This window comes from Fringilla coelebs (genome assembly GCF_963513975.1).
Source record: "Fringilla coelebs genome assembly, chromosome: 3".
NCBI classification, from domain to species: domain Eukaryota; kingdom Metazoa; phylum Chordata; class Aves; order Passeriformes; family Fringillidae; genus Fringilla; species Fringilla coelebs.
In genome coordinates this window covers 11,842,942-11,858,845 of record NC_140030.1, presented here as the reverse complement: position 1 = coordinate 11,858,845, position 15,904 = coordinate 11,842,942, and the positions used below count along the sequence as shown (strand labels likewise).

General features: G+C 37.4%; 1 protein-coding gene across 6 annotated transcripts in view; it reads right to left on the bottom strand.

Annotated features, from left to right (window-relative positions):
• Positions 1–15,904, bottom strand: part of SMC6 (structural maintenance of chromosomes 6) — a 37,693-nt gene that overhangs the window by 11,856 nt on the left and 9,933 nt on the right. For 4 of the 6 annotated variants that reach the window (XR_014616037.1, XM_084202528.1, XM_084202526.1 and 1 more), the window contains exons 5-18: positions 13,080–13,216; positions 12,460–12,521; positions 11,489–11,569; positions 8,743–8,844; positions 8,446–8,565; positions 8,263–8,358; positions 6,998–7,144; positions 6,553–6,641; positions 5,837–6,001; positions 4,935–5,113; positions 3,746–3,947; positions 3,513–3,627; positions 2,004–2,164; positions 889–1,024 (exon numbers count right to left, since the gene is read on the bottom strand). Coding sequence is in view for 5 of the 6 variants with exons in the window: in XM_084202528.1 (XP_084058654.1) it covers positions 889–1,024; positions 2,004–2,164; positions 3,513–3,627; positions 3,746–3,947; positions 4,935–5,113; positions 5,837–6,001; positions 6,553–6,641; positions 6,998–7,144; positions 8,263–8,358; positions 8,446–8,565; positions 8,743–8,844; positions 11,489–11,569; positions 12,460–12,521; positions 13,080–13,216 (1,792 nt within the window). In the remaining variant the exon portion in view is untranslated. Of the gene's footprint in view, positions 1–888; positions 1,025–2,003; positions 2,165–3,512; positions 3,628–3,745; positions 3,948–4,934; positions 5,114–5,836; positions 6,002–6,552; positions 6,642–6,997; positions 7,145–8,262; positions 8,359–8,445; positions 8,566–8,742; positions 8,845–11,488; positions 11,570–12,459; positions 12,522–13,079; positions 13,217–15,904 lie in introns of those variants that run through there. The other 2 variants (XM_084202530.1, XM_084202529.1) reach the window with 2 other exon arrangements.

Below are 15,904 nucleotides of genomic sequence, written 5' to 3'. Positions count from 1 at the left end.
AGAAAAGATCACATTTGTTTATTTAAGTCATCACAGGAAAGAAGATACTTGTATTTTTTAGCTTTGTTATTGACTAACAAGAGACACAACTCCTCACACCCACCTGTGGAATTCATTTTCATGAGATATAACTTGTTCTTAAAGTCATGTGCTTTAATTCATTAAGTTATCATATTTCCATTCAATATGACAATTTAATAAAACACACTTTAATTTTTCTCCAAGTATTTATCTTCAGCATTTCAGACTGCATGCTAGGGGTTTTTTTTGCTGCTTCTTACTTATTAATTACTGAATATAACTTATATATTATGTATTAGCTTACACTACCTACCTGGAGCACTACTGGCCACCAAAAATATATATACTACCTAGAAGTACCAGAGACCACAGAAAAAGGCTAAAAGCTGTAAAATGGTTTATAAGGAAATTAAAATTAAGAGAACTTAAAGAAGAAATATTCAGTGTCTCAAGATTGGTTAAGAATATACCTGAAGAGCATAAGATTAACAAGATTTTTGGGAATGAAAAGGCAAGGCTCAACAGAAATAAAGGAGGGAGAAGCATTATATGATGCAAGTGTCTTTTCTGTAAAACGACTTAATACTAGTGTCAAAAATAGCAGTAGAAATTTGTAAGATTTAGCACAAGGTGGGGAAAGATACCAAAGAGAAACAACAGCATATGTAAGGATTGATGTGGCCCCTATCATTCTGTCCTCAACTGTAAGAGTGTACTAAAAAAAAAAAAACCAAAACATGAAAGCATACAAGAAAAGTAAGGATAAAAATTAAAAACTATCAGGCGCTCCAGATAGATTGCAGAAGTCAAAACAAAATAGGAAAAGACTGAGGAGTTTCTAAAAACCAACACTGTACCTATTTTTACCTGTAGTTGTTTTTGGTATCGCCGATGACCATAGAGATGATCTTCATTCTGCCTAATCTCTTCTTCAATGGAATGTAAGCGCTGCTGAGAGGCTGTCAACTGCACCCTTTTGGTTTCAATTTCCTTATTCAAGTGACTTTATAAACAATGTGATATTGAGATGTTACATACTACACATATATTATTTGTGACACACACATACACAAAAAAAAAATTATATGCATGACAAGACAAAGGGCAAAAATGCACTCCTTTTTAGCTAACCTACATCATTCCCCCATAGCAAAATTGGTAATGGAATGCCTGTAACACTTTGGAAATGAAAATAATTTTTGAGTGAAATTCATTATATATTGTTCTGAACAAACTACAATTAACTGACACATTTAAAACTTTTGAGTTTATAAAAATAAATTTTAACATTCAATTCAGTTTATACTATCAGCTATTAATACTAAAATTGCCTAATATGTCTCTAATATAATCTGAGCCTCAAAATGAAAGTATTCTATTGTCAAAAATTTCATTGGTGACAGCTCAAGTTTGTAATCTTTGAAGTATATTTTGCTTTTTCAACTACCATTTTGAAAGCAATGAGAGAAAAAAACCCTAAAAATATAAAAGGTGAGAGAATTCTCAGAGATACCTATCATGAATGAAGTCAAAAGCCTGAGGAAACACAGATGCAAAGTTTGAAACCAACAGGAGGATGTGTGCTAACAACTGTGCTTTGAATAGTCAGGCCTCCCTTGCAGTAAACTACGACATCTCTGTTCAAGTATTATATCTTTAAAGAAACAGCCTCGACTCCATACTCTTTTTGACCAAGCAAACAAAAGAAGGTAGCTAGACTTTCTGGAGTACTGAGCACAGAAAATCCCTGCTTGGTGGGTAAGATCTACATGCCACAAGCTGAAAGATAACTAAATACAATGCAGGTTTGTTCTTATCACAAAAAGGCACTGAAATTTTCTAGAATTCTCAGAAAGGAAATGTAAATCTCAGAAAGAAAATGGAGTAATTAGAGAGTAGTGTACATGCAAACAGACAAATATGTAATTCCAGTATTCATGCCAACAAGTGCACTTTTTACAAACATGTTACAAGATGCCAACCTGATTTCTGCTTCAACATCTTGACTTAGGAACTTGGGTCTGACAAAATTGGAAGAGTAATAGCGTCGTTCAAACACCTGATCACCTTCAGCAGTGAAAGCTTCTCTACAGTTTCTCGGGGGCCGATTGCTCTGCATTACCTCACGAGCCCTACGGCTACTCTGAAAAAGAAAACGGCCTTGGAATAACAGCAGAAATGCAACCATAATTAAAGATAAGAATTTAAAAGTTGTCTAGATGTTTTCACCCAGAAATAATTTCAATTCTAAAGGAAAAGAAATACATTAATGAAAGAATGTGAAAATTATCTATAACGTCAATGTCAAGATTCTACTTTTCTTAGTTGAGTAAGACATTCTCAAGAACCCAATAAGTTTAATTTGTCATTTATTTGTGAATTCTGTAATCTAATCAGTCCCTTATAATTTGCCTTGGGGAAAAAAAAAATCACTAACCAGAAGGTCACTATGCACAGATATATTCAACTGTCAAAAATAAACACACATAGAGGGAAGAAGCTTCCAAAGCAAGGTATGAAGGACATCAAACAATATTTGATTAAAGTTTAGGGAAACATGTTGGTAAAAAAACCCAACTCTGACAGTGCCAGACTAAGTGGTCACAAGTGCCATTGTCCAAGGCAACCCTGTTATCCATTCCAGTGTATCAATTTTTCCACAGAATACTTCTTTCAGATTCAGTTGAAATTGTTCAGGTAGGGCTCAAAGGTAATAATGTTAAGAAAATCACTGATTAGTTCAGGCAGAGAGGGAAGAAGGATCCCAACATTCCTGCCATGAGAAAAGCCTACAAAATTCAGCTGTTACATAACCCACTCAGTGACAGCCATGCTTGATTAACAGTCTGCTCTGCTTTAGACAGAGGATGAGCTGCCTCTTTCCAGTAAGAATATCAGAGGATAAACTGCAACAAGAGATTTAGGAGAAAAATAAAATTCACAAAAAGTAAGTATCATTAGTTCTGCTTACTTAGAGAACATCCTGCCTTCTCTAAATAAAAACATATACACCTTATTTTTATCTTTGAACGTTTTATCTGTAATCTTATCTGCAGGAGCTGGTATCTTCAGTACTAACTGAAAATCAAAAATCAATTAAGATCAGAAATCAGACAGTGCCAGAAAACTTAGCTACCAGCTTCTAGGTACAACTGGTAGGGGCAGCTTGGAAATTTTGGTACTCCCAGACTATGCAAAAGTGGCACATCCTGAACCCACCAAGTAACAGAGAGACATGAGACAGAGCCAGCAGTTAGGAGGCTGACTACACACACGTGGACTATTTACAATGGGAAATTACACCACTCAGAGGCACCAAAAGGTAGTGGCAAACAACCCAGAAAAAACAGGGAAGGTCCTGAAACACATGGGGCAGAGACAGAAGCAAAACTTCCTCTACCTCCTTTATCCATTACAGACACTACCAGTGAAGACACCATAAATGCTCCATGCTCTTTTTTTAAAGATCAACAGGGAGCATAAAGCCTTACTTTAATCAGCAGGACTGTTTCTATATTCCTCATATCAATCAAACAATTGGCAACCACAGGATTTTCTATTTCCAATGCAGACAGAACTGATGGGAATTCTGGATGATGAACACCTCTGAAGAAAAGAAAAAAAAAAAACCACCATTCATAAAACTCACATGAGATTCTTAAAAATAAAAAAATGCAAATAGTTTTCTTCAACCATCAAGCAATAAAATTCAAAACATACTTACCTCTGACTAGTATCATAAATTTTATTCTGAAATTTATTTACAATTATTTGAGGTCTATGTCCACGTGCATAATATTTTGACATCAGTGACTGAAGAGTTCTTTCATCGCTATGATTATCACAGCAAAATGCCTGAAGAAGGCCTTTTAAACAGGATTCAATAGCCAAGATCAGTTCAGGATCTTTTGGATGAATCAAAGCACCTAAATAAACATAAGAAGCAAGGTTTAGGTGCTGTGTTCCATGACAAAACATTCAGTAGAGCATTTTTACCACTCAAGGTTCTTGTTTTGTTGTATTGCAGGTTTAAGAGTCTAAAATAAACCTTTCTTATAGGTGGAAAAAAAATTAAGAGGTTGACTAAAAGTTAAAAGACACAACAACAGACCTGAGAACACAAACATATAATTTCTCTGCCTAGAGACACCTACATATAGTTGGAGGCCTGTATTTTCCTCCATTAGGGTACCAATTTTATGGCAGCTTAGGAGAAATATATCAAGGCAAAGACAGCTTATCGACAATTTAATGCTTTAATGATTAAGGCAGAACTACTATACTGCAAATTAAACAAACATGAAGATTTCCATTATATCACCTGTTTTCAGTAGCACACATTCTTACCCTGCAGTAAATGCCATGTACTTTACATCCACAATATGCTGAAACCTTTCCTCCCATTCACAAACTGAAAATAACAGCCATTCTCAGAGCTGGACAGAAGACAAATAAAAGCCAGCTTCCAAAGAAAATCTCATTTGTGTCTGTCTGACCTGTTCCTTCCAAACATCTCAAGTCTGAGAAACCCACAAGTCAGCCACTGGACATTTTGAACAAAATCTGTCCATGATCTGGACAGTGCCATCCACTGAGGAACAAGCAGTCAAAGCACAGTTCTCTGATGCCTTGAGGATGTGGGGGAGTTGGAGGGATGCACTGAAAGTTTACCATTGTAAAATACCTCAACAAAAATGGCTAGAAATTGAGGAAAGCCAGTAGATGTTAGCAAGTGCATAACAAGCAAAAGATAACCTAGCAGGGTAAAACCTTTAGTCCAGGAAGTACAGAAGAAAAAGATGTATCTGAAGTTCCTTAAAGAACAAAGATCTCTAAAAAAAAAGACCACTACTTATATTAACAGCCACACAAATATATCCCATGAGAAAACATGTTTCAGAAATTGTTCTTACCTAAAGGTCCAAGAGGCTTCTTTCTAAATTGTCCTTGTTTATAGGCTACTTCAACTGCTTCAAGAAATGCTGGTACATGTGGTCCAAATCTTTTCAAAGTGTTTGTTTTACTATCTTTCAGGTCTCTCAGCTGCTTCTGCTGGGCAACCAGTGCTTGTTGCACTTCACTGCTTTCTCTCCTAAGATAACAGATTTTTTTTTCAGTAGTTATAGAGCCTAAAGTGCACTAAAATATTTATAAAGCCTTGTTTTTCAATTACTAATAGAATTGTGTATCAAGGTATCAGTAGTTCAATGTAAAGCTAGGTACACAGATGCAGTAAGATTTTTATAGTTTCAAGAAACATGAGGAAAAAAAAAGCAAGAGAGGAAACTACTACTTTGCAACAGTTCTACAAGACTTTTTTATTTCTAACAAATTATAATAAATTTATTTTATTTCTAATTATCTGTCTCAATTTCACTGTCTTCAAATATCTTCAACAAAACACACAGTAAGCATTGGTTATAATAATCGATAAGAGGCATTTAAATAATACACCAGGTGCAATAAGGAACAATTCTCAAATCCTTTAAGACAATAATTGACATTGCCATAATCCCCTTCAGTAATCATTGTTCAAGTTCAGCTTTCCAAATCAAAGCCAGAGTGCTTTGTTTTTTCTGTCTTGGGTATGGGCTAAATTCATATTTGAACCTCTTTGCCACAAAGCCTCTGCGAATCTGCCTTAACTATAGAAGCAGCAATTACTCCTAAGTGTATCTATTCTCTTATAATGTGAAAAATAAACTGCAGCCTAACACCTCAGGGAGCACAGGTACATTAGAAGGGATACATAAAAGAAGGGATCTCTCTAACTTGAAACAGAGGCAAACAATTACATTCAAAAAGCATAACTTACGTGAGTCTAGAATGAACTTCCCTGCACTTAGATATAGCCTGCTGAAACTGATCCAGCTGCTGACCAATCATTGTTTCTTCATCATGGAATGCCTTTAACTGTTCCCTTAAGTATGCAATTCTCCTTTGCCTTTCCAAGTTCTCAGGCTCTGATCCCTGATTAGCACTAGAAAAGAACATATGTCCGTATTTTAAGAGCATACTGATTGATTTACAAGTGACATGAATTTCATTACCTGTAACATAGAGACGATATACCCATCACTTACATTTAAGATACTGCTAAGTTGCAAGATATACATAACAGTAATGCCAATTTTAATTTTTTTAAAATTTCTAATCACATGTAACTCCCCCCAGTTACATTCTTATTGCATTTAGTTTAAGACATATTTGTTTTACATGGAAGCTAGAGAATATCAGTTATCACCAAAAACAAAACAAAACAAAACAACCCCAAAACAAACAAACAAAAACCCCAAACAAACAAAGAAAAGCCACTTTTGACACCCAACTGCCTCTTCTTTTGACATTCCAGTCAAAATTTTGGTATGGAAAGAAGCAGGATCAGAAATATTCAGGTATTTAACTGGACCCTGCTAAAGACTAAGTAAATATTTTCTATTACTGCAGTTTTTCTCAGTAATCAGAAAAGCTCACTTCTTTTCCACCTAGATCTTAATAAACATACACCAAATTCACTGTATCTGTATTTACCAGCTTTTCAGTTCCTCAATTCGTTTATGTAGCTGTTCACTGTCTTTTTCCAGACGTTTTAACTCTGTTTTGGAACGATTATAAATGATCTATCAAGGAAATAGGATACAGTAGTTTAAGAAATAGAAGAAATAATTTCCGAAAGAACTACAGTTTTGAGTAAATACTGAAGTGCACCAAACCAGACAAACATAACTTGATTTTCAAAAATTACATCTATTCATTTATTTTGACCTAAGCTTAAAACTGTTTAGTAACTATGTAAAGGCAAAACCACTAGGGCTCTTGAACAGTCACTACCAGTCAGGAAGGAAATTGCACCTGTTCTGAACTCACCATGGACTCAAGAAACCAAGACGCAGGTGTAGAGTTAGAGATGGGCAGAGCATGGACATGTTTATAGCTTTAAATTGGTATGAACTTTGAAAGGGTTTCTTTTGCCTACCTCAGTTTCATTGACTGTTTTTCTTTTTGCCTGCACTTCAGCCTTCAAAGAAATACACTGAGGATGAAGGTCTTGTGCTTCTTCACTTACTGTTATCAATTTGTCTTGTATTGCTTTGTACTTTTTTTCTGCTTCATTCACTTTTGCCTTTGGTGAAAAAACAACCACACAAGTAGTAATGGAACAAAATTTTTTTCAAAACCTCTTAATGTTACAAATATCTCTCAAAGGAATCAGACACATTTCAATTGTTTGAGTTCTGTTGGGTTTCAAAAAAAAGAGCAAGACATTGCCACCATAGATATGCTAAGATGAAAACTCATAAATATTCATTCTTGGGAAATCAACAGACTACCAAATCTGTGACATAGACAGCAACCTTTTTTTCTATCTCAAGGTTTCCTCAAACACAGGACTTTTAATACAATAAGGTCAAGTACCATGACCAAAAAAAAAAAAAATTAAACCAGTATCTACACAATGTTCCTTCATTGCTACATAGACATGCTGACCATACAGCAAAAATGTGAAATTGTGAAACACATACTTTTTGAAAGAAAGAAAAAAACCCAAAACCCCCATTTTTTTAAGAAAAGCAAAATAAGTGCTAACAAAGAAAGTTTGGAGGAGTTTTAATAGACTGAGAAGTTTTGGGGCTGTTCAGCCTGGAGAAGTGGAGGTTGCATGAAGACCTCATAGCAGCCTTTTGTTATCTGAAGGGTGGTGAAGGAAGCTGGAGAGGGTTCTTCATTATCTGTATTGATATGACAAGGAATAATGGGTTTACATTGAAAGAGGGGAAATTTAGGTTAGATTTGTGGAAGTCATTCTTTGCTGTGGGGGTGGTGAGGCAATGTCACAGGCTGCCCAGAGAAGCTGTGGATGCCCCATACCTGGAAGTGTTCAGTGCCAGGTGGGATGAGGCTTTGAGCAGCCTGATCCACTGGAAGGTGTTCCTGCCCATGGCAGGGGGGTTGGAACTGGACGATCTTTAAGGTCTCTTCCCACGCAAACTATTCTATGATTATAGATTCAAAATAATGGTGCCTGCTTCTCTCAACAAAATGTGTTTCATATGTGAATCAGAATGTATTCTTTCTTGCTACCTACAGAAGCCTCAAGAACCATCCCAAAACTCCCAGATGCCTCCTGAAATCATTGTTCTTTTCTAAAGGCAATGATACACACGAAAACCTTCACAACAGACCTCTGACTTGGGGGGTGACTACAGCTAGAGTGCTGTATGGTTTAGACCATACATGTACCTGGCATTCTTCGACCTTCTGAAGGAGCTCTGTATTTTCTTCTTCGGCTTTGACACCTTCTTTGAGCACCTCTACTTCTTTTTCCATCTCACTCACCTAAAGAAACCCATATTAGCATATGCACAGGAGACTGGGAGTGAAGCACATTTCACATGAACAAACATATTTTAGCAAGACATTTACCACTGCCCATGCCATTTGATGTTTCAAATCTTTGAGACGACTTTGCATGTCATTCACAAACCCGATGCTTTTGAAAATTTCCTTCTTTTCCAAATAAAGCTGCTTAAGTTCTTCAAGACGCTTAAAAAAGAAAATAGGGGTTCAATCATGACTGTGATATAATATGAAATTTTGGAAAGATTTGGGTTTTTGAAATTCACTATCACTGACACCTAATAAAACCAAACTATGCAGTTTAACTCGTGTACTTCCTTCACTGCTCAGATCTGTCCTAATAATTACTTTAACTTTACATACCTCTTCCCCTTGTTCTATCTGAACACGGGTATTTTTTTTAGTTTTCCCAATAAATGAATAATCTTCTTTCATTTGCTCCAGCTGAGTTGCCTTCATAAAAAACTAAAAGGGAATAAAAAGATGCAGATGTGAGATCAGCACCATATCTAAGTGGACCTTCAATAATTACAACAGAATGAGCATTCATCCCAACATCCCTGCATGCTGAATGATATCCAAAGTGAAAAAACTGGTCAGGTTGTGGTGGTACAACTTCCACCCCTCCTCGGGCTGCAATGTGGTATTTGAAATGTTTGTTAGCTCCAGCCTTGATGAACAGAACCTGGGCTCAGCTCCTCTTGAGTATATCAGAAACACTCTCTACTCCTAGGAACTTACACTGTCTGACAAGCTCCTCTTTCTAAATGAAGAGCCTTTGAAACTTGTTTTTTTTTGCCTGACTAAAAACCCAAATATAACAACATTTTTGTTACCAAATTTTCACAGAAAGCTACTGACTTGAATTGTGGTAAGGGTGAAAAATTACTATGAAAAAAGCCAACCCTCTTGTGACCCTATAAACAATGGTCCCCGGTGAGATCCACTGAGCTCTCCTGGAGCACAGTGGGCTGTGACAGCATCTCCCTCTGAGTGAGACACCACTGTGAGCCAGAGAACTCTCAAGTTTACTTGGAGGACTGCTGCCAGAAGCTGACAGAGTCTGGGCTGATACTCCCACTCCTCAAGGATCAACCTTCACCCTCTGAGAAGATCCAAAGGCATTTGACATGAGTACTTCTCTGAGTTGCAGGGGACTTTTTCACAGATACACAGCTTGTACATAATCTTTAGGTCTGTTTACATACAAGTGTGCATCTGGTATAGCAACTGTATTACGAATGTTTCTTAAGATTCTTAAGTACTTAGATTAGTAAGAAAATTAGGCCTACGAGTGAGTTATCATTGTGCTACTGTAAACTCTCTAAGAATCATCTGTCAAATTGTTTAAAGCAGGCTACTAATTAAGTATTGTTAAATTAATGCACTGTCAAAACCTTTAGGCCTAAACTGTGGTCAAGTCCAGAGCTAGGTTTGGCTAGGGGATCCATTCTGAACCTTGTGACTTAATGGGAAGGTCTCCTTTACTCCTTTTTATCCATACCTTTTTCCCATTCCAACATCCATTTAGATCGTTTTAGGTTGATTTTGGTTTTAGATTGATTAATTTCAGGTTTTAGGTCAGTTTTCCTCTTGTGCATCTATATAAGTAGGAGAGTGAACCTTGCCAATGAACCTAGCCACACTTTGATTTTAATATTAAACCTGATTTTGCTGATACCTGTGCCAGTGGTTCTTTGGGTGACTTAAAAGACTCATTTCCAACAGGGTTATTTCTGAATAATGAACTAACTCAGCATAGCCCTAAAATTTAAATTTACCCATCTCTTTAGAGAGAAGAATCTTCAGAAATATTGTTTGTGCAAGTGGATGATTGGTGCAATCAGACAGTGCACTGGCTCTGGTTGGGATGGAGTTAAATTTCTTTACAGGAACTGTTATAGTGTTTTATTTTAGATGTGTGAGCAAAAAAATACTGACTAGACACTCATGTTTTAGCTGTTGCACTGAAGCCTCCTTTTTCTCATTCTGCCCTCTCAGTGAACAGACCAGCTGGGTGTACAAGAAGCTGGGGAGGTATACAACCAGGCAAATGATACAACCAAGCAGCCAACGAGATATGCCACCTCAGAAAATGTCATTGTGATGGTTTAGCCCCAGCCACTCACTCACTTTTCCCTGGGGCGTGACAGGGAAGAAAATCAGAAAAGCAAAAGCAAGAAAACATACGGGTTGGGACAAAAATAGTTTAATAAAGCAAAAGCTGGACACGCGAGCCAAGCAAAACAAGGAATTAATTCACCACTTCCTGGGGCAGGCAGGTGTTCAGCCATCCCCAGGAAAGCAGGGCTCCATCATGCCTAATATGTGACTTGGGAGGAAAAATGCATCATTCAAAACACCCCCCAATTCCCCCTTCTTCCCCCAGCTCTATATGCTGAGCATGATGTCATATGGTCTGGGATATCCCTTTTGTCAGCTGGGGCCACCTGTCCTGGATGTGACCCCTCCCAAAGCCTTGTGCACCCCCACCCTCCTCGCTGGTGGGTGGAAAAAGAAGAAGAAAAAGCCTTGACTCTGTGTAAGGCCTGCTCAGCAGTTACAAAAACAGCAATAAGGAAAACATCTCTCTATTATCAACACTGTTTTCAGCACAAATCCACAAAGTAGCCCTATGCAAGCTGCCATGAAGAAAATTAACTCTAACCCAGCCCAAACCAGCACAGTCATGCTCAGCAATAAAAAGATAAGAGAGGGTTTAGGGGGATTAGCCTTCTTTTGCTTGGACAGTGAGCCTCAGTCTACCAATAGGAGGTGGTGAGTGACTGCATTTGCATCTCTTATTTTGTTTCACTTTTTTTCTCTCTCCTCCCAGCTTTCACTTCAGTTATCGCAAAAATTTTACTACTCTAATTACTACTCTAATTTTTTTTTACTTTTACTCTTCATTTCCCATTCTCCCAGCCCAAGCTTGGGGGCAAAACAGAAGGGAAGTGAACAAGTGGCTGTGTGGTATTTAGCTACTTACCTGAGTTAGCCCAAAACATGTGATTAAAATTAAGGAATTTGATTTTTTTTTTTCCAAATGCTCTAAAAATTTGCAATTGGTATTTTATTGTTTTACGACTAGGCTAAATTTTCTTCTTACCTTGTACTTGTCCCCTTCATTTTTAGTCTGTAAAAACTGTTTACTCATCTCTTGGGTTAAAACAGACACAGGATTATCTACCTGCAAAAATAAATCATTTTTATTTTATTTTAATTACAAGTTACCATGTAACTGCAAATCCATGAAAATGACAACACTGTTTCAGTCTTGCAACCTATTACTAAGGTAATGTTGTGAAATCAAGCTTGCTAATCCTCTCACATCTTCCAAAAAAAACACAGCATAACAAACAAAACCAATAACAAACAGAAGATTAAAAAAAGCAACTATACCAAATATAAAATAGAACCACAGCAAGGACAACTAAGGAACTGCTTCCAAAAGTATACATGACTTCTATAAAAATAGCACCTCTAAGTTCCATTTATTTAACAAAATCAGCATTAGAAATTCTTGTTGTGTCAAAGTATTGCAATAACGCAATAAATTCACTCATATATTCTTACAGATGTTGCCACAAAGCAAAATCAATACATACTAACTGAAATTTCTATTATTTGAAATTCTAAGTAAGTTGAATATTTTAAACTTCATATGCACAATGCACTATGAATATGCACTATGAATATGCACTATGATCTTTTATTACTCAGGCAGAAAAATCACATTCAAATTTCTGAAACAGCAAGAACTGAAATAATTAGCAGAAAAAAACCTCTCCAGATAGAAAAGAAACCTACATATGTCAAGACTTTTGCCAACAGGACACATGACTCACAGCTCACAGATGACAGCAAATACTTATCTGTCTGGGACAGAATCCTATTCTGCATTGCATGAGGTATATATTTCAATTTTCCTTTTGCTGATGAATTTGATCTTTAAATGATATGAAAGAGGTGCAACTCTCTCCTTTAAGGAATGGTACATTTCCTTTTAATTGAAGAATTATAATATCATTTACCAATGTCTTCTTTAATACCACAGAATTTAAACACTACAACAACTACCTGTATATTAAAGTGATCCAGTATTCCTATGAGTTCTTCTTTCTTTGAAGAAATTATGGTCCCTAGTGGTAAAAAAAAAGAAAGGAAAAATATCAACAGGTACAATGCCCTGCAGCATTTTTTTCATTGTAGGGAATCTAAAATATGAAATCCATCTTTTTGCAACACAGACTTAGTCCTAAACTAGAAACATTGGTTAGTGTTTTAATTATTATTATTTCAATATACTTTTATTTGCACAGAAAGACTTCTACTTGAAGTCCTTCTTTGCCTCATAAACCCTCTGTGAAAGAATTTAGATAAATCAGCAAATTCAGTAAAATCTCAAAAAAGACTAAAAACTATGTTCAGCCTCATCACACAAGCAGATTTTTGTAAAAACAAATACATAATGTAACACCCGACATACTAAATAATACATACCAATAAATACATAACTGCTTTTGACATACTAAAATATTTTTAGTTTGGGATAAAAACAAGAAAAATGGACCTTGTCATCATCCTTGAGTGATTTTATGAAGAGAGAATCATTGTCCTTTACTAACATCAAGGTATTCAAAGCCATGAATAAGTTTAGAGAACTGCTAAGACTGAGAACAAAGCAAACTACCACCAACCAGATTTGCTTTTCAGTTTGCAAGTTCTGCTTCCATCCTGATTGATGCGCTGATTCACAGTAATAGAGGTACCATACAATTCTGGTTTAAAAGCATCTCTTCCTTGGTTTCGCAAAGTTATGGAAATATCTGCAGAACTAAAAAAATAACAAAAACAATTTTAAAACCCCTGAAATTAATTTCAAATCTAAAAACAACAAGAAAAAATCAGAACACTTAAATATTCCATAGAAATTGTCATGTATCCTACAGGTTACAGCTGCAAGTCAGTCACAGTACCAATCAGAAATTTATTTGGTTTGAGCCATAATAGCATTAGAAGCATTGCTGGTTTAAAACCCAGCAGTAAAGTAAAGGGAAAGTAAAGGGAAAAGCAGTACCCAGCAGTAAAGTAAAGTAAAGTAAAGTAAAGTAAAGTAAAGTAAAGTAAAGTAAAGTAAAGTAAAGTAAAGTAAAGTAAAGTAAAGTAAAGTAAAGTAAAGTAAAGTAAAGTAAAGTAAAGTAAAGTAAAGTAAAGTAAAGTAAAGTGAAAAGTAAACCTACTCAAGCTGTCACCTTTACTCCACCACCTTCCCACAGTGGAGGAAACAACTGGAGAAATTATAAGACAAAATCACAATTTACTGCAAAATCTTAAAACCACAACAATATTAGTAAGACTATACAAAACAGAGAGTGTTTTACCCACAGAAGGGTATTCAGCACTAAACAAAAATGTTTCCCCAAGACAGCACCTGGCATGGTTTCTCAGACAAAGGCAAAATGGCAACTGGCCTCGTGCTGGACCATGTAGTGCACGATAAAACAAAGGCACTATGTCAGGGATGCTCATGGCTTACTTTCCCCTTCCCCAGCCTGAAAACAACAGGAAAACAGGGACAAGACAAAACCTGGTGGGACCTGACAGGGCTCTGAATCAGGTCAGGGGACCCTTTTCCTGGGCCTGACTGCACGAGTGGGACTGGAGTGCTTGGTGGTTCTGGCAGCAGCGGTGCTGCAGTGCTGTGGCCACGGTGGCCAGGGCTCCACACAGCTTGGCTGGGCTCTGCTCTGTGCTGCTGCTGTTCCCTCCCTCTTCCTGAGTGGCATCTTAGGCTTGCCGGCGCTGTCTTTCAGCACCAAACCAGAGAAAACGTGGCTCTCAGAGGAAGGGGAAAGGGGCTGTGTCTTGGAGTGATTTTATGATGATGGTCTATTCCTGATTGTCTGCTTTATGGCTGCTGTGACTTTAAGGTGGGTCCAGAGGAGGGGCACAAGCCTTTGGGGGCTCCTGTGTGGACTTAGTGCTCAAGACTGACTCCCCAGCTTGCTGGGTGCTGCGGAGAGTGGTAGTTTCTTTGCTGCTTAGCTAACTCAATTTTTTAGTAGCTAAGCAAGAGGTTTCCTTTCTCCCCCCCACCCCACCTTTCCCCTGCAGCAATCCTTCTGCAGGTGTTTTTTTGGTTTTTCTTGAACTGTTTCAGCTTGGTTTTGGTCCAAGATCAGATAATCACCAACACCAGCAATGGGATCTTCTCCTGCCAGCCCAAAACCTGAGGCAAAGATGAACCAACAAGAGAAAGGACATCAAAATCCATCAGCTTTATCTGCTGTGAGGAGGGGACCAATGCCAGCCAACAGGCTCCCATCTGTTTTGCCCAAGCCGCTGCACAAACTTTTTCCTCTTCCCTGAGACAAAAGCCAGACACCATTTGCCCCCCTCTGCCATGCAGCCAGCCTGTTTATTTCTCCCCCGGCATTCTGAGGTTTTTTTGTTGTGGTGTGGGTAGGGACGTAAGGTTATGAAAGTTCAATATCTATCATTTATTCAATTTTTTTTCATGCTGTGCAGGCACTTTGTTAGTTAATAAACAGGGTTTTTTTACTTTCACCCGCTGGTATTCATTTTCTCACTGGCAAAAGGGATTACTGAAGCCATTCTCTTCAGAGGACACACTCATTCCAGAGTGTTTTTTCCTAAATCTGTCTCTAAACCAAGACAGAATACCAGTGGCAGAGACAGGCAGTCTGTTGGGCTGACCCTAACACCTAGACACCCCCTCCCTTGAACCTGGGAAAAGCAAAAGCTGCTTTCAGCCCTGGCTTCCTGATGCTGACACCACAGCCCTGCCATGACATGGGTGGTATGGAATCAAACACCGCCAGAAAGTCCAGGTCTCTTCTCCATAACCATGACAGACACACTGCTGCCATACACTGACTGCTTGCACCTCCTATGCGTTAGCCAAATAATGAGCCAAAAGCAAGTATTTGTGAGAGAAGATTTCTTCCATCTTCCTTTCTCATCTGAGTGCCCTCATTTTACATCACAGAATCAAGCTGCTTTTTGGTAGCTCTCTTTTCAAACTGGCTTCTGTATAACAGAGTTGTCTGGCTTCTACAGCCTAACCAAACTAATATAGAGCAGAATGCTTAACCATTCTTTAGAAAAGATGAGATGCAATTTCAGTTCCAAATTCCTATTTCCTGTTTCTCAAGTGAGTGCTGAAACATTAACTTAACACACATAAGGCAAGTACTACCAAAAATTTTACTCTTAAGCACCTCTGAAAGGAAAAGACTGGGATATCTGACTCTGAATAACAGCTTCATGTAAATGTAAACTCATAAACCTCCTATCTTTCTACTGGTTTCCTTAAACACATTACCCCCAGTCTCACAGCAGACATGAATCCACTTCTTGCATGTTCAAATATCCAGCTGTAAGTCAAGGTCTTTACATTCATTCATTCACATCACCAGAAAGATTGAAAAATAATTAACTTCATGCTTGCAAAACAATGATAACTAGTCACCTATGAATTTTTCTAATGGACTCCATTTTT